The sequence below is a fragment of the Myotis nattereri genome, assembly GCF_964212035.1.
Source record: "Myotis nattereri genome assembly, chromosome: 16".
Lineage (NCBI taxonomy): Eukaryota > Metazoa > Chordata > Mammalia > Chiroptera > Vespertilionidae > Myotis > Myotis nattereri.
Window position 1 is genome coordinate 3,535,826 of NC_138091.1, and position 23,852 is coordinate 3,559,677.

The following is a 23,852-nucleotide window of genomic DNA, read 5'->3' on the forward strand; positions in this document are numbered from 1 at the left end:
CCGCCGGCCCAGGACCCCCGCGAGCCTGAGCCCGGCCTCGGGGCCCCGCCCGCCAGAGCCTCTCAGCCCACCTGCGCCCGCTCGGCCCCTGGCCAAAGGGGGACGTGCCCTGGCCTCCCTTACCCGCTGGGGGAGCGTAGGCCCGGAATGGGAACGGGATGTTTGCCCCCTTCCCCACGGAGGCCGTGGGACCACCGGAGGGTCGGTTCAGGAGACGGCGCCACCCATCCCGCAGGCAGAGGCAGCTCCTCCACATCGCGCCGGAGCGCATGGGGGCACAACTGGTGCGAAACCTGAGAGCAGGAAATAGAGCGAAAGGATCCGCAAGCTGCACGCTCTGGCTGTTCGGAAACCTCCCTCCGCCTCCTCAGAGCCCTCAGACTCCCGTGGAGGCCGCCATCTTCCGCAGGTCGCGGGCGCCGCGCCGTCACTCCCGAGCGCCTGCCGCGCACGCCCGCAGTCAATCAGCAGCACGAAAGCACCTTGCCCCACCCCCTTCGAGCCGCGCTCTGGAAGACTACAAGTCCCAGAGGGCGCCTCGCACACCGCATCACGTGTTCTCTTTGCTCACCAATGGGTGGAAGCACCGCCTCAGCCTGCTCCCGCCCCCCAGGCGCTACCGGGCCAATCGGGAGGGGTGGTGTGTTTGTGTGTGTGTGTGTGTGTATGTGTGTGTGTGTGTGTGTGTGTGTGTGTGTGTGTGTGTGTGTGTGAGTGAGTATGTGAGTGAGTGTGTGTGTGCGTGCGCGCGCACAAGCGCGCGCGCAAGTGGGGAAGGGGTCTCAACTCCAGACCGGCGGGCCCCGCTCACAGGTCCCGGGGTCCCAGTGGCGGTCGGAGCGGTTGGTCCGCAGGCCGCGGGCGGGTGGTGCGCCGCTCCCGCCCCAAGCCAGCGCGTGCGCGCCCGGCCCCTCCCTCCCCGCCGCCCTCCTCGGCTCCCGCGCGGCGGCGGCGGTTCCTCTCCCCTCCCCCAGCCCTGGCTCCGGGGGACCCCGCGATGCCGGTCCGCACTGAGTGTCCCCCGCCGGCCGGTGCCTCGGTCGCCTCCGCGGCCTCGCTCATCCCTCCGCCGCCCATCAACACGCAGCAGCCCGGCGTGGCCACCAGCCTGCTCTACAGCGGCTCCAAGTTCCGCGGCCACCAGAAGAGCAAGGGGAACTCGTACGACGTAGAGGTGGTGCTGCAGGTGAGCGCCGGCCGGCGGGCGGGCCCGAGGGCCTCCTCGCGGCGCTCACAGGCCGAGCCTGCCCGGCTCCTCGCCTCGAGCCCGCCGCCGGGACCAGGCCCTCGCCGCCGGGCCTCCTGCAGCGGCGCTTCACCCGGACGTGCCCAGCCGGCGCCTCGCACTGTCCCAGCGCGACCTGCCCCTCACCGGAGCCTGCGCGAGCCGCTCCCGGCAGCCCCGACCCTCCCCACGGGCAGCCCGTGGCCAGCCCTGCGGGACCCGGAAGCCCCCGCGCCGGGCTCCCTCACACGCGGGCCCTCCGCCCCGGGACCTGTCGCCGCGATCAGCCCTCCCGGCAGCGCGCTCCTGGGGTCTCCTGACGGCACCCTCCCGGCCGGGCCTGTGCCGGCCTCCCGGCCCGAGCCCTGCCCCCCCCCCCGGGCCCGATGCCGGCCCCTCCGCCCCGTGTGAGCCCCCGCACCACCCGCAGCCCGGAGCCCACGGCCCACCGGCTCCCGGCCGTGGCCCGCACCCAGGACGGACCCGCCTGCCGGTGCCGCTGGAGCGTCTCAGCCGCTGGGCGCTGGCCCCTGCCCGCCCCGCTCGCCCGTCGCCTTCCGGCCCCGCAGGCCTCTGCCCCCACCCAGACCGCCCACCTCCCACCTGTCTCCCTCCAGCTCCAGGGGGCCCTCTGCGGGTCCCTAACTTATCTCCGCCGCCAAGGCTTCCTCCAGCCCCCCCCCCCAATTTTAAATTAAAACTTTCTTGTTGAAAGTATTACATGCTCCCCTTCCCCCCCACCCCCCTAGCCTGCCCGCCCCCCATGTGGCCTGGATTTGTGAGCACCTGCTGTCAGCCCTGAGAGCTTTCAGCTACGGCTTCGCCGCCCCGTCCTCACGCACCCCGCGCGGTGGTGGTGCAGCTGGCATTCATGCCCAGCGAGGCGCTGGCTCTGGCTCTCCCCCCTTTCCTCCCTTCCCTGCAAAAAGGCTCCTCCGCCGTGGCTACTGTTGCTTGCCTGGAACCCTTTCCCCTCACGCTGCCCCCCTGTCCTTAGCCGGACACCCCACCTCTTCGGCTGTTTCCAAAAGCCCCTCCCGGCAGGTCTCCCTGCAAGTCTTGCCGAAGCTTTGAGGTCCTAGTGTGCTCCTCCCTGCTGCCATGTGTGAGGGCAGCACGCAGGTCTTCGCCACACACTTGCCCTTTGCCCTTTTCCATTTTAAATCTTAAACAGTCTCTCTTCTGAGCAAATAGGTCTCCCACCCAAAAGACAATGGGAGGGGTACATTTTCTTTCTGCTAACTAAGCATTCATCAGCCTCTTTCCTTACTGTTTTGCGGGAATCATTGCCCCCTTTTTTGGATTGGGAAAGCTGCATCTTTATGTTAATTGTATCTATGAGCCATAAACTTAAAGTTCTATTATGAGCCATGATATTTATTGTAATCTCATAATTATGTACCTCCTGGTGATTGAAATGTAAGAATTTAGTATGAAGGTTTTTTGCAACTAATCATAAAATTCTGAAAGTGAGATCCCTGGTGTGGGTCATTTTTGGAATGATCTCGAATTTGTGTCCATTGTTTAATATAATGGTTTCTGATGTGATAGGGACCAGTTGGCAGGGTAGCTAAGTGTCAAAGAGAAGTCGCTCTGGTTACTGCGGCAACACCTCTACTGTCATTGGTGTGTGGTTTCTGGATTTCTGTCAGGTGCCAGTTTCCTTGTGAACCAGTGGAAGTGGTGATGGAGTTGGTACATGACTGATGGGTGATGGTGGGGGGGTGGTCATGCCCAGGAATGCTGACCTCTGTCTGGATTGGTGAGCTGCTTGTCCATTATTGAGAGTCAGTGGCATGTGAATTGCCCCATCATCTGTTTTTAGAGCCAGAGCTAGTTTCTTAGAATACTGCTGCCTTTTATAATGCATCCCCATTCCTGCTTGCTTTCTTTTTTTTCACAGCAGCTTTGTTTTTATTTATTTATTTTGTTAATTCTCACCCAAGGATATTTTTCTATTGATTTTTAGAGAGTGGAAAGAAAGGGGAGAGACACAGAGAGAGAAGCATCAATGTGAGAGAGACACATCGATTGGTTGCCTCCTGCACACACCCCTGACCTGGGCACCGGGGATCGAGCCTGCAACCTAGAGATGTGCCCCTGATCAGAATCAAACCAGAGACCCTTCAGTCCAAGAGCTGACACTCTTATCTACTGAGCCAAACTGGCTAGGGCACAACAGCTTTATTTAGATACTAGAGGCCCGGTGCACGAAATCTCTTGCACTGAGGGGGGAAGGGAAGAGGGGGGTGTCCCTCAGCCTGGCCTGCGCCCTCTCGCAGCCTGGACCACTCGGGGGTGTCCAACTGCCGGCTTAGGCCCTCTCGCAGTCCAGGACCCCTTGCTCCTTACCGCCCGCCTGCAATAAGAAGCCAGGCTCACAGTGGCAGTGGTGGGAGCCTCTCCTGCCTCTGAGGCAGAGCTAAGGAGCAGCGAGCCCGGCTTCTGGCTGAGCAGCGCTCCCCCTGTGGGAACGCACTGACCACCAGGGGACAGCTCCTGCATTGAGCGTCTGCCCCCTGGTGGTCAGCGTGCATCATAGTGACCGGTTGTTCTGCCATTCGGTCGATTTGCATATTAGAGTTAATATATAGGATAATTCACTTAGCATAAGCGTCACCCACTTGATGTGTACAATTCAATAGCTTTTAGTATATTCACAGAAGTTGTATATGTCACTGCAATCTAATTTTCATCATCTTGAAAAGAAACCCCAAACCCCTTCCAACTCTAGGCAACCACTAATTTTTTTCTAAGATTTGCTTATTCTGGACATTTCATGTAAATGAAATTGTACAATATGCGACCTTTTGAGTCTAGCTTTTTCCACTGAGCGTGTTTTTAGGATTTACCTATATCCCAGCATGTGTCTGCCTCAATCCTTTTTATTGTTGCATAATATATTGTATGGACATACAACATGTTACTTATCCACTGATCAGTTGAGGGGCATTTAGGTTGTTTCCCCTTTTTGGCTGTTACGAATAATGCTGCTGTGAGCATACATGTACAGGTTTTGTGTGGACATGTGTTTTCATTTCTCTTGGATAGATCCCTAGGAGTGGAATTGCTGGGTCACATGGTAACTCTGTTGAACATTTTGAGAAACTGCCAGACTGCTTTCCAGTGACTGCACCGCGTTACATTCCCACCAGCAGTGTATGCGGGTGGCAGTGGCTCCACATCCTCACCAGCACTTGTGGTGTCCATCTTTTTTATTGTAGCCAACCTCGAGGGTGTGAAGTGGCATCATCACTGTGGTTTGGAGTTGCATTTCCCTGACGAATGATGATGTTGCTCAGCTCTGCCTGTGCTCTTTGGAGTGCTTTCTCTTTTTGAGTTCCAGTTTAAAGAGTTCCTCAAACTTTGTGAGATTCCGACTGGGGTGGTTGTTGTTGTTGTTTATCTCCTGCCATCTAAGAAGCCAAGAGTAAAGTGAGGGCCAGGGTCAGTGTGAGAGGAATATTTTTAAAAAGCAGCTGTTGGGTATAGCTGTGCTGTGAGACCTTGCTAAGCATTTGCCTTACTCTTCTCACTGAGATGCTGGCCTGTCCTTTGGTTAAAGCTCTCTACACTGGGTGCATTTGAGTTCACCACCCGTCACCACCCGTCACCACAATCAGTTTGGGCAAAATGGGAGAGACACATGGTTGAATGGAAGGCAAATTGAAATTCTGATTCTTGTGATAATCCTTGCAAAATGTTAGCCAATTTGTGGTTTAAGTTTTAATCTTATTAGCAAGTATCTCTGCCACCTGATATCCTTCCAGCAGCTGTGAAACCCCAAACTATATTGAATTCAGTGAGAATTGCATACATGAAATTTAAGGCCTCGGGTTAGAGTTGTGTATCTTTTAATAAAAGTTCTGTGCAGAACCACATTAGTGCGGATCAGCTGCTTCAGTAACATCCAGGGCCAGCAGATGGGACATTTAAAATGCTCTGGCAGTTTTCACATGGAATACTTTGGTCACCAGCTCCAAACTGGGAGGACTTTAGTTTCACTGAAGCCCATTTGCTTTGGTGCTGACCTCATCTGGCTGAGTGAGTTCATTACAGTTTTTGAGGATCGCCTTAGTATTTGATTTACTGTGTAATTGGAAGTAGTTGAGTCCCCAAATCTGATAAATTCCACAAAACTTTTCTAGTGTCTTAAAATGAGAACTCATTTCACATTAAAATGTCAATGTGCTACAGCACCATTGTACTTTATTTTGCTTTAATTCCAGGGTTTTACTTTGTAAATTAATCCAATTGTCATAAAATCTGAAAAATCTGCCTATTCGGGATGACTCTGTATAGATTGAGGTAAAATGCACTAGTTAGTATGCATCCAGCTGCAAGTAACCATTTCAGAGTAGCTTAGAGAAAAGGGGACCCATTATCTCACATCACAAGAAATTGAGAGGTGGCTTGGTTCCCAATTGGCTCATTCAGGGGCCCATTTCTTTTTGTCTTTCCATGCTGCCATCCTTGGCATTTCCCAGCCTGTTTCTCCTCATAGTATCTAGATGACTGCCCCAGGCCGGGCACTGCATGCAGATACTGCCACCACAAGGGGGAGAAAAGAGCCTCTCCAGCAGCCAGAGTCTCTCCCAGCTGCACCCAGGAGACATGCACACATCCAGTGGCCAGAACTGAGTCACTCACCCGTAAACCGACAGCTCACAGGGGCTGGGGCACATGTTTGCCTTGGAGCCATCAGGGGTTAGCAGGTCTTGCAGGGCCAGGGTTGGTGCCAGTACAGGATCTGGGTCCCGCCAGTGTGGAAAAGTAGGAAATTGGTTGTTGGGTGGCTGCTAAACCTCAAAATCTACACCTGTTACTCCTATTTATTTTAGGCCAGCCGTGGGCAAACTTCGGCCCGCTGGCCGGATCCGGCCCATTTGAAATGAATAAAACTAAAAAAAAAAAAAAAAGACCGTACCCTTTTATGTAATGATGTTTACTTTGAATTTATATTAGTTCACACAAACACTCCATCCATGCTTTTGTTCCGGCCCTCCGGTCCAGTTTAAGAACCCATTGTGGCCCTCGGGTCAAAAAGTTTGCCGACCCCTGCTTTAGGCTCTTCTCTTCAAGAAATACAAGCAGCTGTGCATGCAGAGAGCAGAGCGGCATGCACGGTGTATTCTGATTTGGGGTGTAACAAATTTATACCACGAGTCTTTGAAAGATGCCTTCCCTGACTATTCTGCCCATTTCATAAATAATGCAAGATATGCTTAATGTAAATACAGTGGACTTGTTAGACCAGTGACTGAGCAACATGGAGGCAAAAATAGGCCAAAAAAGCGTTAGAAAGCAGATGAAGCCCAGGTTAGGAATGACACCATGTGTACAGGTAGAAAGGGAGGCCTACTGGCCAGGGACGTACAAAATTGGTAGTCAGAAGGGAGCCTGGAATTGAAGACAGTACAGAGATGGGGCTGGAGCGAGCTGCTAGTCCAGAAGAGGACTTTGGTCTCATGATACTCAGCCGAACGAAGCTGAGCTTCATCTGAATCATCTGCGTTTTCTCGTGGGTGGAGAAGACTCACACAGCTGACCCTGGTTGCACAGGGTAGGCCCTGGTCTGCAGGTCTCCCTTCCTCGACTTCGTCTCAAGGATGATCACTGGGAAGTGACTCCTGCTTGTCTCCCGGTGGCTCCTCCGTTTGTAACGAGGCTGTGTGTCCTTTCTTTCCAGCACGTGGACACGGGGAACTCTTACCTTTGTGGGTACCTGAAGATTAAAGGCCTTACTGAGGTAAGCACTCACTCGCACGGACTAGGAAGCGGGCTGCGCTCGGCAGTCTCAGAGTGTGAATGGCAGGCAGTTGCGTCTCTGAGGCTTGATGAAGGTGCCCTGTTTCTGAGTGTTGTTACACTATAGGTAGCATAAAGCATGCAATCTTCATGTGTCCTGTTGGAAGGTATGCAGATTCACAAATCTTTAAAGTTTATAAATAAGTCACAATGTGACTAATACTATTGATTTCATTTTTATCATTTTTGAGAAAGTAATATATAGTAAGAATATAGCTATCACCCTCGTAAGTTTAACAATTTCTGAAATAAGCATCAATCCTTTGAGAGTTCTTGAAGTTCTTTCAACCCCTTAGTTCACTGGAACAATGGAAAGTGGTCATCCATTTCCTAACAGAAATTAGCTTCTATATCATTGTAGACTGTTGTGTTTTCTTTGAACCAACTTTGTAAACCTTGAAACTCCTGGAAATATAGGAAGCAAGAAAGAGCATCCTTCCTTTTCCCACTGGTAAGTGAACAGGAAGAGGAAGGAGGTAACTGGACTGGCCACCTCACTCCACCGTGAAGGCCGGGGCTTGGCCTGGCTGCGTGTGCTGTGCACCTGCCCAGCTCTCACTGTCCCGACACCGGGGGGTTGGAAATGCTGTGGAAAGGAGCTGGATGACTTTCTCGTAGTGTCCCTTACTGGTCCCATGACGTTTAGTTTCCCTTCAGTTTATTCATGTATAAAGTAAGAATTAAAAATACCTGCTCTGCCTAGTCAAGGAGCTTGTCCTAGTGAGGAGGAAGCAATGTAGCATAAGCGGTAGATTATAATGGAATACAGTATGGAATACTAATAAGGCGTGATGACCCCTTAGTCTCAAAGCAATTGTTTGTCTCCTTGATGCCATCTGGTTCTCCTCTTCTGTATTAGAAATTTGGTTGAGCCCTAGCTGGTTTGACTCAGTGGATAGTGTCGGCCTGTGGACTGAAGAGTCCTGGGATCGATTCTGGTCAGGGGCACCTGCCCCGGTTTCAGGCTCCATCCCCAGTGGAAGGCATCCAGGAGGCAGCTAATCAATGATTCTCTCTCATCATTGATGTTTCTCTCTCTCTCTCTCTTTCTAACTCTCCCTTCCTCTCTGAAATCAATTTTAAAAATATTAAAAAGAGCCAAAACCGGTGTGGCTCAATGGATAGAGCGTCGGCCTGCGGACTGAAAGGTCCCAGGTTCGATTCCGGTCAAGGACATGTACCTGGGTTGCGGGCATATCCCCAATAGGAGATGTGCAGGAGGCAGCTGATCGATGTTTCTCTCTCATCGATGTTTCTAACTCTCTATCTCTCTCCCTTCCTCTCTGTAAAAAATCAATAAAATATATTATATATATATATATATATATATATATATATATATATATTAAAAAGAAAGAAAGAGCCCTAACGGTTTGGCTCAGTGGATAGAGCATCGGCCTGCGGACTGAAGGGTCCCAGGTTCAATTCCGGTCAAGGGCATGTACCTTGGTTACAGGCACATCCCCAGTAGGGGGTGTGCAGGAGGCAGCTGATCGATGTTTCTCTCTCATCAATGTTTCTGAATCTATCCTTCTCCCTTCCTCTCTGTAAAAAAATCAATAAAATATATTAAAAAGAAAGGAAGGAGGGAGGGAGGGAGGGAGGGAGGGAGGGAGGGAATTTGGTTAAGCCCTGGCTGGTGTGAGTGTTGGCCCTCCCATCAAAGGGCCATGGGGTCGGGTGAATGCAGGAGGCAACTGATCTCTCTGTCTCTTCCTCTTCCTCTTTCTTGCCCTCCCTCTCATCCACTCTCTAAAAATAAATGGAAAAAATATCCTCTGATGGGGATTAACAAAACAAACAAAAAAGAAGTGTGGTTGAGAATTTCCTGTGAAGTTTGTTATTGAGATGAAAAGGTACTCTCTTCATCCCCTTTGGAAACGCATCCAGTCAAGCAGAGATAGGAAATGATAGGAAAGTGAAGGATGCTAACCTTTGAATCTGTGGTCGCAGAAAATATAGTAAACAGAGTATGTTCAACTCTTAGACAGCCAAATTAATTGAGTGCAGAACATCAACATTTAACTTCAGAAGGAAACCAGGGACGTTTGTAATGTAGAATATTTACTGCTGCTTCTAAAAATCAGTCATTTTAGTGATAGAAAGCCGCATAGAAATGCTAAGTAGCATTAACAATCCCCAAACAATGTACAGAAATGCAATGAACTTTCAGGAACAGTAACCCTAGTGAAGGGGGCACCTCTGAGGCGTGAGCACTCACCAAGGAGGCTGCCGGGTGGCCTCCCTTGGGGCCAGCCCAGGGCAGCCCGGCTTTGTGGCTGGGACTTGGAGATCGCCCTCCTGGGTGGTCCTTCCGGCCTGCCCTGGGGGTGGTGGACTCAGGGATGGCGCTGGGATGGCATTTAGTCAGAGGTTTCTAAGTCACACTCCATTTCAGGATTTTTTGAATTCACCTTTTTTTAAAACATTTTTTAGTAACTTTACTGAGATACAGTTTATATACCATACACTTTACCCATTTAAAATGTACTATTCACTGGCTCTTACTATAGGCATGGTGTTGTGCAATGTCTTAATAACTTTAAAATTATAAATTTAATACATAGTCACTATAGATAATCAGTAAAATGTAGAAAGGGTGACAATTCCTAGAATATTTTATACCTGTATTATGAAATTTATAGCTGTGAATAGAACTATTTAAATGGCTTGATTTTTAGTTAGAGTCCTCCTTGTATTTACAATATGGAACTGTTAAATTGGCGGTAATTGCCTCTTTGCTAGCTCACGTTCACAAACAAGCACAGCTTTAAAGGTTGTGTACTTCTGGAAATGAAACCCCAGAATTGTGCAGAATGGGTGTCAAATAACATTCTCTTTGCAACTCTGACTCAGCAGTAGGGAGAAGGATCGTCCCTGGGGAGGCAGCTGGCAGGCAGCTGGCACAGGCCAGGACGAGCCACACTGGGGGAGTCACTCAGACACTTCGCTCATTCACTAGACCAGGTTGGAAAGCTAGGAAGCTCCCACTGAGGTGGTGCTAAACTCACTGGGCAAAGGGGGAGGGGTCGCACTGACCACCCTCGCAGAGACCATGTGTGACAGCGCTGGTTCACACACATCAGGCCCATGCATGTTCAGGAACCAGGGGAGAGGTCACACTGACCACCCTCGTAGAGACCATGTGTGACAGCGCTGGTTCACACACATCAGGCCCATGCATGTTCAGGAACCAGGGGAGAGGTCACACTGACCGCCCTCGCAGAGACCATGTGTGACAGCGCTGGTTCACACACATCAGGCCCATGCATGTTCAGGAACCAGGGGAGAGGTCACACTGACCGCCCTTGTAGAGACCATGTGTGACAGTGCTGGTCCGTGTACTTAACAAGGAGGCACATGCAAGTTCTGGAGTTTCCCTTTGACTTACTGGCTAGTTGAATGTTGATTCCCCAGAAGGTGGGTGGGTCTACATGGAAAGCCAGACCTGTCAGCAGACTTGTTTGGTGAGCCTGGAATCAGTGAGCGTGGTCGGGTGTAGAACTTACTGTCTGGCCACCCCCCATCCACCACAAGAAGCAGGCACCTGCTCGGCGGGTCGGGCTTGGTGCTGGCTCTGCCACTCTGACCGGGTTTCTGATATTCCTGCTTTCCTTCTGCGGACAGTTGTTCTTTGGCTCTATGAATTACCACCAATTTGGCTGTATTCAGGTGCTTGCGTTTCCTGTTCCTGCAGTAAGAGATATTTTTGGTAACTTCTGTACATATTGTCATTCACTAGGTATTTTATTTACTTCTATGAGTTTTGGGGTACCTTATAGTCCTGGTATACTGCCTAAAGTATTTTAGGGAGAAGTCAGTGCAGAATCATTCATTAGGAAAATGTAATTTGAACCATATGAATATTTTTTGCATTAAGTAGGACCACTTTATCATTTTTTTCTGTCTTTTCTAAGGAAGTTTTAAAAAATATATTAAAGTTTGAAACTCAGAAAATTACAGTTATGAGTATGCAAAACACAGTTTATTCTTTTTTTTAATATGTTTTAATGATTTTTAGAGGGAGAGAGAGAAAAAAACATTGATGTGAGAGAGAAACATTCATCAGCTGCCTCCTGTACATAATGCGACCAGGAATCGAACCCACAACCCAGGTATGTTCCGTGACTGGGAATCAACCAACGACCTTTCAGTGCATGGGACAGTGATCAACCACCTGAGCCACCCAGCCAGGCTTCAGAGTTTATTCTTGTATTATTATTTATTATAAATAATAAATAATAAATAATAATAATAAATTATATAATAAATAATAATATATATTTATTATATAGCTTAGTTTAAAATCTCAAGTCAGATGCTAACTTTTTCTCCTTAGTATTCTTTCCTAAAACAGATTAGTGTAATTTAGGTTTTACCTTTAAAATGAGGTTTCCATTTATTCCATTTTCTTTCTTCACTTTGTTTATATAAATATCTGCATGGAGAACCCAGCAGCATGGTTGGGTGAGGGAATTGTGGTTTGGGGGTGTTAAATTTCTGCTTTTTGGAAGTTTACTGCCGAGAACAGTATGCCGTGCAGCAGGCCGCAGCCATGGCAGCGTGGCGGCGATGCCGTCTCCCGGCCACCACTGGGTCTGTGGGCAGCATCTCTCAGGACGGTCCTGCGCTGCGTGGCAAGTCGAGCTGGGAGAAGAGGCAAAGCCGTCAGAACAGATTTACTTCAAATCTGTATGGGTGTTTGCTGCAGAGCCAGAGGGTCCCACATGGGGTCTGAAGAAGCAAGCAGGACCGCTGGTCCCGGGAGGGGGCTGTGAACTGGTTCGCAGAGCTCTGTCACCACCGGGCTCCGGAGAAACAGCGGCCAGCAGGCTGGGCAGAGGCGTGGGTGGGTGGGTTTTTTACAAATGCAGAGAAATGGTAGACTTCTTACTGTGTCACTTTTTCTTCCATTGATTTGGTGCCTCATTAGCCAGTGAACAATAGCAGTAAAATGAGCAGGAGCATCTAAGCACTCGGGCAGGGACACCACTTATTTTTTCCAGCAGAATTGTTTTCTGGTTGTGATTTTCCACTGCAGACCTAATTTACATATATTTCCTAGTATAAATCATCTTTGTTTATATGATGATAGAATTAAATGTGTCTAGTATATCAAGGTAGTCTACAAAAAAATTCACCCCTAAAAAACTGAAGAACTGGCATAAAAGGGGCAAAACACTGAACCAGTGGGCGAGGTCTCAGCTGGAGGGAGACAGCTGTGAAGGCTCTAATTTTGGAGGCTCTTTGGGTGTTTTCCTTGGAAAGTGCAGTCTACTTAGTTACCATCTTCTTTGTCCGCTAGAGTATTCAGAACTCACTTGTGAGAATCGTCCAGATTCCTTGTTGAGCAATCAACACGTAAGGGAAGTCACAAAAGGGCTCTCTGGTCCGGCAAAGCCCGAAGCCCGGGGCTCCCCACCTCGGCCCCTCCATTCCGGTGTCCACAGCATCAGCAGACCACCAGCCGAACTCTGCTTATTGTTGGTTAGCGGTGGGATCATTTTTTTGAAAGTACGGGGAAGAAGTGAAATTGAGGCTAATTTTCCTTTGTAAAGGTTAAAATTCCTGTTTGACATCTTGTTTTTGATGTTTGGGTTTTGACCATAGGAGTACCCAACCCTTACGACCTTCTTTGAAGGAGAAATAATCAGCCAAAAACACCCTTTCTTAACTCGAAAGTGGGATGCGGATGAAGATGTTGATCGGAAACATTGGGTGAGTCAGTCTCTGATTGCCCTGGGCCACCAAGGAGAGTCCAGAAACATGGTGCTCAGGGTCTTATCACGTCTCCCTGTCCTTTCCGTTTGTCCACCTTCCTGTCCACGGTTCCTTTCTCACCTGCTGTCCTTGGGGGGAATCCTGTGAAAGGTACAATGATGGCCTCTGACTCGGGATGAGGTGGAGATGCAGTTCCTGAACAGCTGCTCCTCCCCTTGGCCACACCACAGGGGGCTCTTCTCACCCAGCTCCTGGCAGATAGGCACAGCCTCCGCCCTGCAGCTGTCAGCTGTGGACATGCTCTTGCTCTCTCCTTTTTTTTTTTTTAATAAAGTTTTATTGATTTTAGAGAGGAAGGGAGAGGGAAAGACAGATAGAAACATCAATGATGAGAATCATGGATCGGCTGCCTCCTGCACGACCCCTACTGGGGATCGAGCCCGCATCCCAGGCCTGTGCCTTTGACTGGAATCGAAACCGGGACCCTTCAGTCCACAGGCTGAGGCTCTGTCCTCTGAGCCAAACCAGCCAGGGCGGCATGCTCCATTCAGCAGCAGTGAGCAGCGTAGAGTTCCTGTCCTCCAGTCTTTCCTTCAGTTGTCACACACATCCATTTCTCAGCCTGTTGTCATAGCCTTTTGGCTTAGTTGACCATGGCAACGATGAATTTTGGGTTAACACTGAGCAGGTCTGTTGTGTTCACCCTCTAAGCCAACCAGAAATGACTGCTTGTGTTGGTAAGGAAGATTCTAAGACTCTCTCCTGAATCTGGCCCATCCGGCTTTGCCGAAGACTCCTACTGCAGACCCTCGTCTGGGTTAGTCATTCATTTCTCTATAATATGAGAAAATGAACAAGATTTGAGTATCCAAAAGGTTGGGGGCCAATGGTGCCAGTGTCAGAAAGAAGTGTTGGAGGGCTCTTTGGCACCACCTGGTCCCCCCGCCCCATGCTGGCTCTTTGTGTACGGCATGCCACCTTGTGAGGGGGCCCCTTCCTCTCCTGGGCAGCGCAGTGGCAGAGTTCTTCCTTGTCATGAACCACAGTTTGTCTCCCATTCAGCTTCGTTTTCCATCTCGGATTGGTTCTGCGGAAAGCAAGGTCTTTGGGGCCCAGGGAAGCCTTAGTTTTAAGCTGGATTGGTTGCACATTAAATACCTGCAAAGCAGCTCTTATTCCCCATTGCCTTCCCATTAGGACCTTGGAAAGCATCTGGGACTCCAGCCTCTGTTAGGCTAGCTTGAAACATTTTGGGTGAAAGAGGGATGGAGAAGGCCACCCTGGCACTGGTGTGCAGGCATGGGAAGATGATGGCGGGACCTGCAGGCTGCAGCCCACAGCGTTTCCCATGGCTTCCCCAGAGCCTCCCGGAGGCCTGTGTTGTGCCTTTGTTTGTCAGGGATTAATAGTGTCTGATACACCTCACCCCTCGTATCCTTTTCCATTGTGAACTGGAATCAGAAACATTGTATTGCACCCTCAGATTTTCCTGAGCGGTATTTTAAGTTGGTATTACAATGGGACTACAAAGTCACGGTTCCATATACTTCACCTGTGTAACAAACTCTGTGACTTAACCCTTTTCGGTCCAATGTGGAGGCTGACTTGACAGACCAGGTGCTAGGAGCAGGTCCAACGTCGAGGCTGAGGTCGACACCGCAGACCGGTTCAACATTCAATCCCGTCAATTAATTTGGACCAGACTGTTGGAATTCCAAAAATAAAATTGGACCGCAAAGGGTTAATGTCTCTATATTCTCATTTTTTAAGATGTTTTCTTGTAGAATCTATACATTTTTGTTTTTAAAATATTTGAAAAAATGGAAAAGCAAAAGGGGAAAAAATTGTCTGTAAGGACAATACCTAAAGCTAAAACAGGTATGAACCTTTCCTGAATCTCATTTGAATATCTATACTTTTTTTATAAAACTGAGATCATAAGATACAGTTTTGTAACCTATTTTAGTCTCCTTTTTTAAACTTAACCATACACTGCCCTATCCAGTCTCTGTGCACGCGTCGGCGGCCCTCTCCTGGTTGCCTGCCTGCCTCAGGCTGCAGAGATCTTTCCACTGCTTCCGGCTTTGTCTGCAGTGACGTGTTCTGGGAACAGGCTCCTGGGTTGTGTGTTTCCATCCTGCCGCTTCCTCAGGCCGAGGTCCCTGAGCGGGCTGTGCCGGTTCCGTCCGGAGGCCAGGCCTGATCAGTGGAGCGACCAAAGACTCCTCTCCCAGTGCTCAGCCGCCGCTGCTCTTGGCGGTGCCACTACCTGCTGTGGGGCCCTTGAGAGGGCGATTGCACCTGGCAGGAGGGCAGCCCTGACCCCAGCCTCCTCTTACCCTAGTCTCTTCCTCTCATGTTTGCTTTCAGGGCAAGTTCCTGGCTTTTTATCAGTATGCAAAATCCTTTAATTCAGATGACTTTGATTATGAAGAGCTGAAGAATGGGGATTATGTCTTCATGCGGTGGAAGGTAAGCCCCAACTGTGCGGCTCCTGTAGGGAACCCCCATCTGCTCCCGTGTCCAGTGCTTGTTACAGTTTTGTCTGCAGGCACAGCTCCGAGGCACACCGGTTCACAGCTGACACCGCACGGTGTGCTCTGGTTAAGCTGTGCAGTGTAGCAGTGAACTCACCCCGACACTGATGTTCATGTCCTCTCCTCTCTCCCCCCAGGAATCCCTGGGGTCCTCCAAGTTGAATCAGCCTTAGCGTTCTGTGGGTTCAGGGGAGAGCCTCATGCTCTTTAAACGTAGTCATTGTCCATCCCCTCTTCTCAGCCATGGGCTGGCATGCCATGTCAGTGACTGCTCCGTCACCATGGCTTGTGCAGGGCTCACCCAGCGCAGTTCAGCTCCGCTGGTTCCCTCCAGCTCAGGAAATGAGGGACCAGGAATGGAATTCAGGTTTTCCACTCACCAGCCCGAGAACTCTGCCAGGGGGGTGGACTCTGTGGATTGGCTTTGGGCAGAGAAGTCACATGTGCTCTCTGCTTTGGTAGCATGATAACTGCTGTGTAATGGCCATAGGACAGCAAAACCATGGAGCAAGTTTGTAAGTCACTTTGTGAACATACACCTCCCTCCAAGCCCTACTCCCAGTCTAAAGGAAACAGCTGTTTTACCATGAAATTTTGCTGGCTTTCACATGCACAAAACGTGGAGAGTAGTCATTCCTAGCCTTTACTTTGTACAGTTAATAGTTTTGGGGGTTGGAGATCATTACCCTTTCAGGAGAGTTGCCATGTACTGAGCCCTGCCCTCGTGAGCTTGCCATCTACTGGAGATAAGCCATCTAAATAACACATTAAAAGAAGTATCTTGTATGGTTCTGATTTTAAAGTTAATTTTTAAAATTGCAATTTCAGAGCTTGAGGAAAGATCAAAAAAGCAATGGTTGTGCTTTCTGCAAAGAATTTCTCAGGGTGACTCACCAGAGGCTTTTATACCTCCCCGGGCCCTGACCTCTGACCTTGTCTCCCCGGAAGAGTAGGTAATAGGATGCAGCCTTTCCACTCTTGGCTCCAACCAGAGATAAAAGCTTACCTTTTGCAAGTGCCTGACCAAGAACAGGAACGTTCTGGTTGCTTTTGATGAGGTGTAGACCTTTTGAAAGGGGTATTACAAGGGCTACTGATGGCTGAGCTGCCACAGGCCATAGAAGTGACCCACTGTTCTAGAGACGATCAGGAACTAGTGACAGTCCCTGAAGTGGAGCACAGACTTGCTCTGCAGGTCGTCCTGCCTGTGAGCTCTGAAAGGTAGGTACTTAGATAGGTATTGATTCATTTACGAGATGTGTGGGCCATGGCACCTTCTCTTGGTGCTGATCCTAGTGAGCTCCAGACACAGCCTTCTGTAGCAGTAAGTAGGATGCTCCAATGGCCTATGAATGCTGTTCACAAGGCGGGAGAAAACGCACCTCCGGGCTAGACCATGTGACGGTGGAGCCTTAGAGCCGTCTGATGGCTAACAGGAGGCTCCAGAGCTGCGAGGAGGATGCTGTTACTGACCTTCCCCGTCTGCGTGCAGGAACAGTTCCTGGTCCCAGACCACACAATCAAAGACATCAGCGGTGCTTCCTTTGCCGGGTTCTACTACATCTGCTTCCAGAAGTCGGCAGCCTCCATAGAGGGCTACTATTACCATAGGAGCTCAGAATGGTAAGAAGGCCCCGAGCCCCCCCGGCTCTCACTGGGCTCACCAAATCCCAAAGGAAACCTGTGCCGGTCTCTGCGTGAATGCCACGCTGTGTGGATGCTGGGGGCCTCTTTAGATGGTCTCAGCTGCTCACACTGGCGCTCATCCCCATCCACAGAGCTGAGTGAATGGGACGGAAACAGCGCGAGGTGAAAGCACTCAGAGTGCGGCCGGCACTACTGTGTGTTCAGCAATGTTTATCTCAGTCTTGCTGGGTTTGTACTTATTCCTCCCAAATTTAATCAGCAACTAAAACGTCAGATCCAGCTGCAGACTGAATTTTGTTGGTCACATTCCTGGTCACAGGAATTTGCAGGTCCCTGTGCACTTGATTTTAGCCTGGTGACCGAGGGGCCTGTGGGAGTTGACAGTCCTGCCCTGTGCTTGGTTTGAGGTAAACGACCCAATGCCACTGCAAGCGCTCGTTTTTGACACCTTTTTGAGGACTCTCCTGCCTCCTTGCTGCTTTTTAAGCATCTTGTTATACCTGAAGGGCGAACCATTTCATAAATTACCTGATTTCTTCTCTGAATATAGAATGACCTTATTTCCTTTCCAAATTTTCACACTTTGGTGACTTGTGGGTGAACCTACCCTGGGTTGACTCTTATTCAGTGCCCTTGGGCTCAGGGTGGTCCCAGCTCCTCTGAGAGTCACAGTTATTAGGATTTCAATAAATTGTTTTCAAAAGGAGTTTTTAAAACTTTTCATTATTCTTTTTCAAATAATAGCTTTATTGAGATGTAACTCATAGAGCATGCGGTGCAGCGAGTGGCCTTTAGTATATTAAGAGTTGTGCAGCCATCACCACCATCAATTTTAGAACATTTTTGTCACCACAGGAAGAAACCCTGTGCTCCCTCAGCTATCAGTCCAACACCCCATCCCATCCCAGCCTCGGGCAACCACTGACCTGCTTTCTATTTCTACAGATTTGCCCGTTCTCGGTATTTTATAGAAGTGGGATCAGACACTGTGTGGCCTTTGCGCCTGGCTTCTTTCACTTAGCGTAATGGCCTGGAGGTTCAGCCACTCTAGCGTGTATTAGTACTTCATATGTATTGCTGAGTGGCTTTCATTGTCAGGATATAGACCACATTTGTTTGTCTATTCATCCCTTGATAGACACTTGTGCCGCTTTCACCTTTGGCCACGGTGACTAATTCTGCTCTGAACATGGATGCACAAGTATCTGTTTGAGTTCTTGCTTTCAATTCCTTTGGGCACACACCTAGGAGGAGAGTTGCTGGGTCATTTGGTAATTCTATTTTTAACTTTCTGAGGAGCCACCAAAAAGCAGCTGTGCCATTTTCCACAGCAGCTACACCATTTTGCATTTCCCATCAGCAATGCATGCTGGTCACAATTTTTCTACTTTCTCCATATCCTCAGCAATACTTGTTATGATGGCTTATGATTATAGTACCCTCTGATGGCCAATGTATAACCCTTTCTTGATGATTTTCTGGGTAAGAAATAAACTGCTTCTTGCTGTGCTCCTCCTCTCTCTGTGTGAAACAAGTCAGGGGAGAGCTAGCACCACACCAGCACTCTAATTGCCTGGGGGGTCATCGCCCCTGTGTGGTCCTGGCCTCTTTCTCCTTTGCCTGCTGGCTCCAGGAGCACCTGCCCACAGGGAAACACACACCACCGTGGAGCTCTCTGAGGCTCTCAGTGTCCAACAGCCCTGTCTGGGGAGCGAGAGCATGAAAGTAGATGGTGAAGTTTTCTTTCCCGTGCTTTCTTTGGGTTCCAGGGAGTGGGGTGTGCCTGTGTTCCCAGGAGCTCTGAGGACATCATAGCCTGGCCTTCTAGAAGGAGCTGAGGTGCTGGACGTCCACGAGAGGCAGGATGAGCGGCAGGGAGAGAGGCAGGACTCCAGTCTGTTTTCTCTCAAAGCTACGCAGCCTCTCCTTTTATAAGACCCACTAGCATTGCTTCATGATTAGAGCAGGAGGCCTAAACGTCTTACTCTGTGCGTAACTCAGGAGGAATAGTAACGGAATAGAAGTAAATCACGCCTCGCTCACCTGAAGGCTGAGGTGGGTTTGCATCCCATGCGAGTGTGCGGCGTGTTGAGTGCTCGGCTGGGTGTTCACACATCCCTGTTCAGTGGTCAGGATGCTGAGACTGCTGCCTCCGTTTGTGTCCCTGCAGGTATCAGTCGCTCAACCTAACGCACGTTCCTGAACACAGCGCACCCATCTATGAATTCCGGTGACAGTGGTTCAGAACAGCAACCAAATAAAACTGAACTTGGCAAAAAAGAACTTTGCCAAGAAAATTGTGTGCTTGCCGGAACCAGGAGAACATGTGCCCGTTTCTTCATGGGCGACACGTCAGACAGCATGGATGTCAGCCCACGGGGCAGGCCGGCCGCAGGCAGGGGTTGGCTCCATTCTCCTCCCTCTCTGTGGCAGTTTGCTCTTAACCTGTTCTTAAGCTACCTTATATGCACTTTCCTTCCTGCACAGCTAACTTCTGTGTCACTGAAATGCCCATCTTCTCTCCATCCTGCCTCCAGCCGAGTAGAAGGTCAGCCCCGTCACCCTCAGCCTTGGTGCTCAGTGGTCCTCACCAAGACCCCGCCCCCAGTTGCTTAAGTCTGGGTGCTCAAGAAAAGGCAGAGCCCAGCACTGGGTGCTGCCTGAGCTCCAAGCAGGGAGGGGGCGAGCTGCAGCGGCGTCCGCCAGCCAGAGGAACGTGCCCGAGTCCCCTGGCGCTGCCCAGCCACATGGGGTCTACACCAAGCTGGCCATGGCTGGCAGGCACCCGGGCCGCCACCAGGGGTCACTCAGTGTAAGGCTTCCAGGTCCGTGGCAGGAACAGATGCCAGTCCTGCTTACTCAGCACATTTGCTCCAAACTTTTGAACTTGAGGGCAATACTAAACTTTTTTAAAAAGTTTTTTTTATTGCAAAATTATTTTTATGATCCCTTTAACAAGGACCTTATGGTAAAGGCACAATTATTCAGAATTACATTTTATTGTTTTCACATTGAAAACAGCAAATGTTGACTTAGTAATTTTTATACCTATATCTATATGTAAATGTATATTTAATCAACCAGCAGTTTGAAACTGGTTGTCCTGGTACAGAAGTTTTGCAGCATTGCATAAAGTATAATGCTAAACGTGAGGACTGCTTGGGGGGCCGGTTTAGCATTTGTAGCTCCTCCTCTTGCGACTCGGAACAGCAGTGCTTCATGGTGATCTCTCTCATCCACAGAAGGGCCTCATTCTCCTAACAGAGCGACTGAAATGTTGGGACGGGGAGGGGCAGGGACATGAAATGCTCAAGTAACTCAAGGCTCACGTGCCAAAGTAAGTGTGTGTGTGTGTGTGTGTGTGTGTGTGTATTTTGTTTTGTTTTTGTTTCATGTTTTAAAAGCTCAATAGGTTGGCATCAGTTGCAGCCATAGCTGTGGGCTGGGCTTTGGGGGGATTGGCACCTCCCAGTGGTTTACAGGACTCAGATTGCAAGAGCGCAGGCTCCCACTGCGCACCGTGGGAGGAGCAGAGCACGCTGCCAGGCATGCATCCCGGGCCATGAGGACTCAGGGCCCACGTGAATTCTGGGAGTCTTACTCAAGAGCAACTTGCCTTTTAATGACATATGGACTACTAGTTACTGAGAGTGCATGTCAGGGGAAGCCTTCGGGGAGGAGTGTGTGGGCAGCAGCAGCCTGGGGCGCCTGGGATGTACCGTCCTAGGCTTTGTGCAGAGGCGTGACCAACCCATCTAGTCAGGCTAGGGCTATGGAGTCCTGAAAAGTTGCCTCAGTGACTTCAGTGGAGAATTGAATTGTGTCCATTCTCAGAGATGAATTAGAAATGTTTTCTTGATTTTAAAACTCCGGCAACAAATATGTGGGTCTGGGTCAAACCCAGCTGATGGACAGTGATGTGGCCTCAGTTTAGCTGGCCAGCGTCCCTGAGTGTGAAGGAGGGACAGGCGCCTTCCTTGTCACCTTCGCTCTCCCCACAGCATGCTCCGAAGCATCACCTGCATTTTGCAAGCTCCTTGAAAGATACAGGCCTCACGCAGGGCACTGGGAGGTGAGGCCACCCTGCAGCTTTCGGAGCCTCCGCGTGGCTCGGAGAGGCCCGTGGGTTGGTGGGCTGGTTGCACAGCCAGGGAAGGACATTTGCAAACACCGATGGTGCTCAACTAGCCAGGTGGGTTCTATGTAGGATTTCTTTCTTCCTTTTTTAGCCACATAATGAAGTGCCCCGGTTGTATTGGGGAAAATGAAGAAGTGATACCTTTCTTAGATCTTTCGGACACATCTGTGATGAAGATTTGTCCACGTAAAACCTGCCCATTGAGGACAAGGAAGGGATTGTTTTCTGCCTCCTCTCAGTAACCCCTGTGCCATCCAGATGGACTCCTTTTCTCTCGCTCATTCCCGAAGGCACTTTGGGGCTCATCTCCATCTGCAGTTACTCTTTCTGGAGCCTTCTCAGTGGTTTCGTGCCTCTGGTGTGATGTGCAATATTTTTGTTGACACTTGTATTCGTCATTCAGAAGTTAGTGCAGATTGCAGATTTCCCACATCTTCCTCTGCCCCAAGCAAGCCTGCCGAGAGGCGTTCATTGCACTGCTCAGAAAGCGTCCCTCCTGTGGTCCCGGCCTGTTGCTCTGTTGTGCTGGAATTATCCTCCCGCCCTTCCCAGCTCCTCGGCTGCAGCCAGAAGCACCTCGCACTGCCCGGCGGAGCAGGTGTCCGTCGGGAGCAGCGCTGTTTCTAGTGTGGAATTACAGACTCCAGGGGCTTTCAATGTCATCTGCTTCCAGAAACAGGGAATTTCTAGTCTCTTTAAGGCCTTGAATTGATTTTTTCCTCATAAAATAGTCTGATAAGCTAATTTTTAAAAAGAAATGCCATTAAGTATGTTGCATTGTGGTTTAAAATAACTAATGAGTTCTGAAAAAGAAAAATAATATTTCATTTTGAGTTATATGTTTTTAAAAATTGGATGTGAATGGGTGCAAAGTACGAATATTTTGTCTTTTTAGGGAGGATGTGTGGAAAAGGTTTGAGGGTTTGGGATGGGAGAAGTATTTTGCAAAGCTATCAATGTCCAAATAATTTTTTAAAAAAAATAATAAAGGTATTTAAGCAGTGAGTCTGTCTTATTTCTAAATCAAAACCGTTTTGTTAAAGACACCAGTCCTCTTTCTGGGCCTGTGGCTCTGGAGGTTTCGGGGCCATTGAAGACCCCAGACCCTGAGGGCTACGAGGGCTGAGGCCACCTGGGGCACTGACGCAGTGCCTGCTTCCTCGTCCGGCGCCAGGCGCTCAGCACTTCTATTGCAGCGCCGTCTTGTTAATTTCTGTGTGCTTTCTTGCATGTGTGCAGGATTTATACTTCTATTTAACACAGAGAATAGGCAAACGGAGTTATCGGTTCACCAGCTGCTCTGCAGCCTGGCACGCACTGTGGATGGGAGCGGGCTGGGGCCCACCTCCCCTCACGCCTGCCCCTCTGAGAGAATGCCCAGAGCACCTGGGCTCCCGAAAGGCCGCTCCTGAAGCCAGGTGTGGGTGGCACGTTCTGGCCCCTGACCTCCCCGCAGCCTGTTCCACTTGACTGACTGACAGACCGTGCTGACGAATGTAGACCCCCTGGGCCGCCTAGCTCCAGGGCGGGGCCTCAGGTACCACCCCCCAGGCAGCATCAAGACAGGATGGAAACATCATCGGAGCTTTTGAGGAAGTGTTTATAGTGTTGAAAGGGTTTAAATGTTAAGCAAGATGAAATCCTAAAAGAATTTACATTAATATCAGGGTGAAACTCCCGTGTATGTAAAATATCACCTGATTTCGTGTTGTTGGGACAATAATAATAAACTCTTTTCTTCCCAAGATGTGGTGTCAAGAAAGGAACAGACCTCACAATGCTGGACTCTTAGCTGAAGACACCATTTCTCGGTCGTTTTGTAGAGTGAAAAAGCCATGGGACGCCTGGGTCCCCCGGCCTGCCCCAGTCCGAGCGTGGCCTGTGCATCAGCTGAGGCCTGCACCCGTGGCGGATGCACCCGGGGCGGAAGGTGGAAGGAGCAACCTCTCCCTGGGTCCGGTTGTTGAGCAGTCAGTGCTTTTCCTAAAAGCACTTTATAAAAATGCTCCACCATTAGAAATGCAGTCCTTGCTGAATAATGCTGAGGTTTGCTGCCCGCAGTGTGCCACTAGAGTGGCATTGGGATGATGCGCCACGCCCTCCTACAGTCTGGAATAGACTGGAAATTGGCATTTTCTGATCCCCAAAGCTAACAAACCCCTCTTTCATATCTTAGTTCTTAGGTCCCCACTTTTTAACCTTTGGCTTGCTTTGCTTTTAAGCCATCCATAGGAACAGTAGAAATGTGTAGAGTTCATTGTGAAACCAAATGCAGGACAGAGCAAAGGGGAAATGATAAACATCTGCCGTCATCGCTGGCTTAGCGGCGCCGGAGGAGGAAGGCATGGCGTTGCTCTCCTGAGACCCACAGCTGGCTTTGACATGGGACAAGTGCCTGCGAATTAGATTGCAATTGAGAAGCTTTTCCCTCCAGATTCTCCTTCCAAAACATCTGAAGAATGAAGTTTCCCGTTTGTATATAACAGGAATCATGGAAGGCTTTTTTCCTCTGTAGAGAAGCATTTGCCCAAGTTCAGGTTTATTTTTCCCTCTGATTTTTGGGCTTGCCTCATCATCCACTGCGTTAGTCATTGTTTCTCTGCATAATTGCTCAACAGCCCCGCCCTCCACACCTCCTCTAACTGCCACTGTCTGGAGGGGATCGTCTCAAATTTGGCTGCACATTGGAGTCACCTGGGAGCTTCTGAAAACTGCTGAAGTTTGGCAGTTTCCCAGACGAGTTTGATCTCATCCCCGAGTGCCTTAAAGTTCCCAG

The 23,852-nt window shown here is 49.8% G+C and overlaps 2 protein-coding genes across 8 annotated transcripts in view; one reads left to right on the forward strand and one right to left on the reverse strand.

Annotated features, from left to right (window-relative positions):
• ATPAF2 (ATP synthase mitochondrial F1 complex assembly factor 2) overlaps positions 1–627 on the reverse strand; it is a 19,545-nt gene extending 18,918 nt beyond the window's left edge. The window contains exon 1 of one of the 7 annotated variants that reach the window (XM_081110773.1): positions 124–627. In XM_081110773.1, coding sequence (XP_080966899.1) covers positions 124–271 — 148 coding nt within the window. In that variant the 5' untranslated portion in view covers positions 272–627. The remainder of the gene's footprint in view (positions 1–123) is intronic. The other 6 variants (XM_081110777.1, XM_081110779.1, XM_081110776.1 and 3 more) reach the window with 6 other exon arrangements.
• On the forward strand, positions 439–20,275 carry GID4 (GID complex subunit 4 homolog). The gene is made up of 6 exons (XM_081110781.1): positions 439–1,186; positions 6,915–6,974; positions 12,644–12,751; positions 15,125–15,226; positions 16,784–16,914; positions 19,109–20,275. The coding sequence occupies exons 1-6, from the start codon at positions 998–1,000 to the stop codon at positions 19,170–19,172; spliced, it is 654 nt and encodes a 217-aa protein (XP_080966907.1). The 5' UTR covers positions 439–997; the 3' UTR covers positions 19,173–20,275.
• The last annotated feature ends 3,577 nt before the right edge of the window (positions 20,276–23,852 follow it).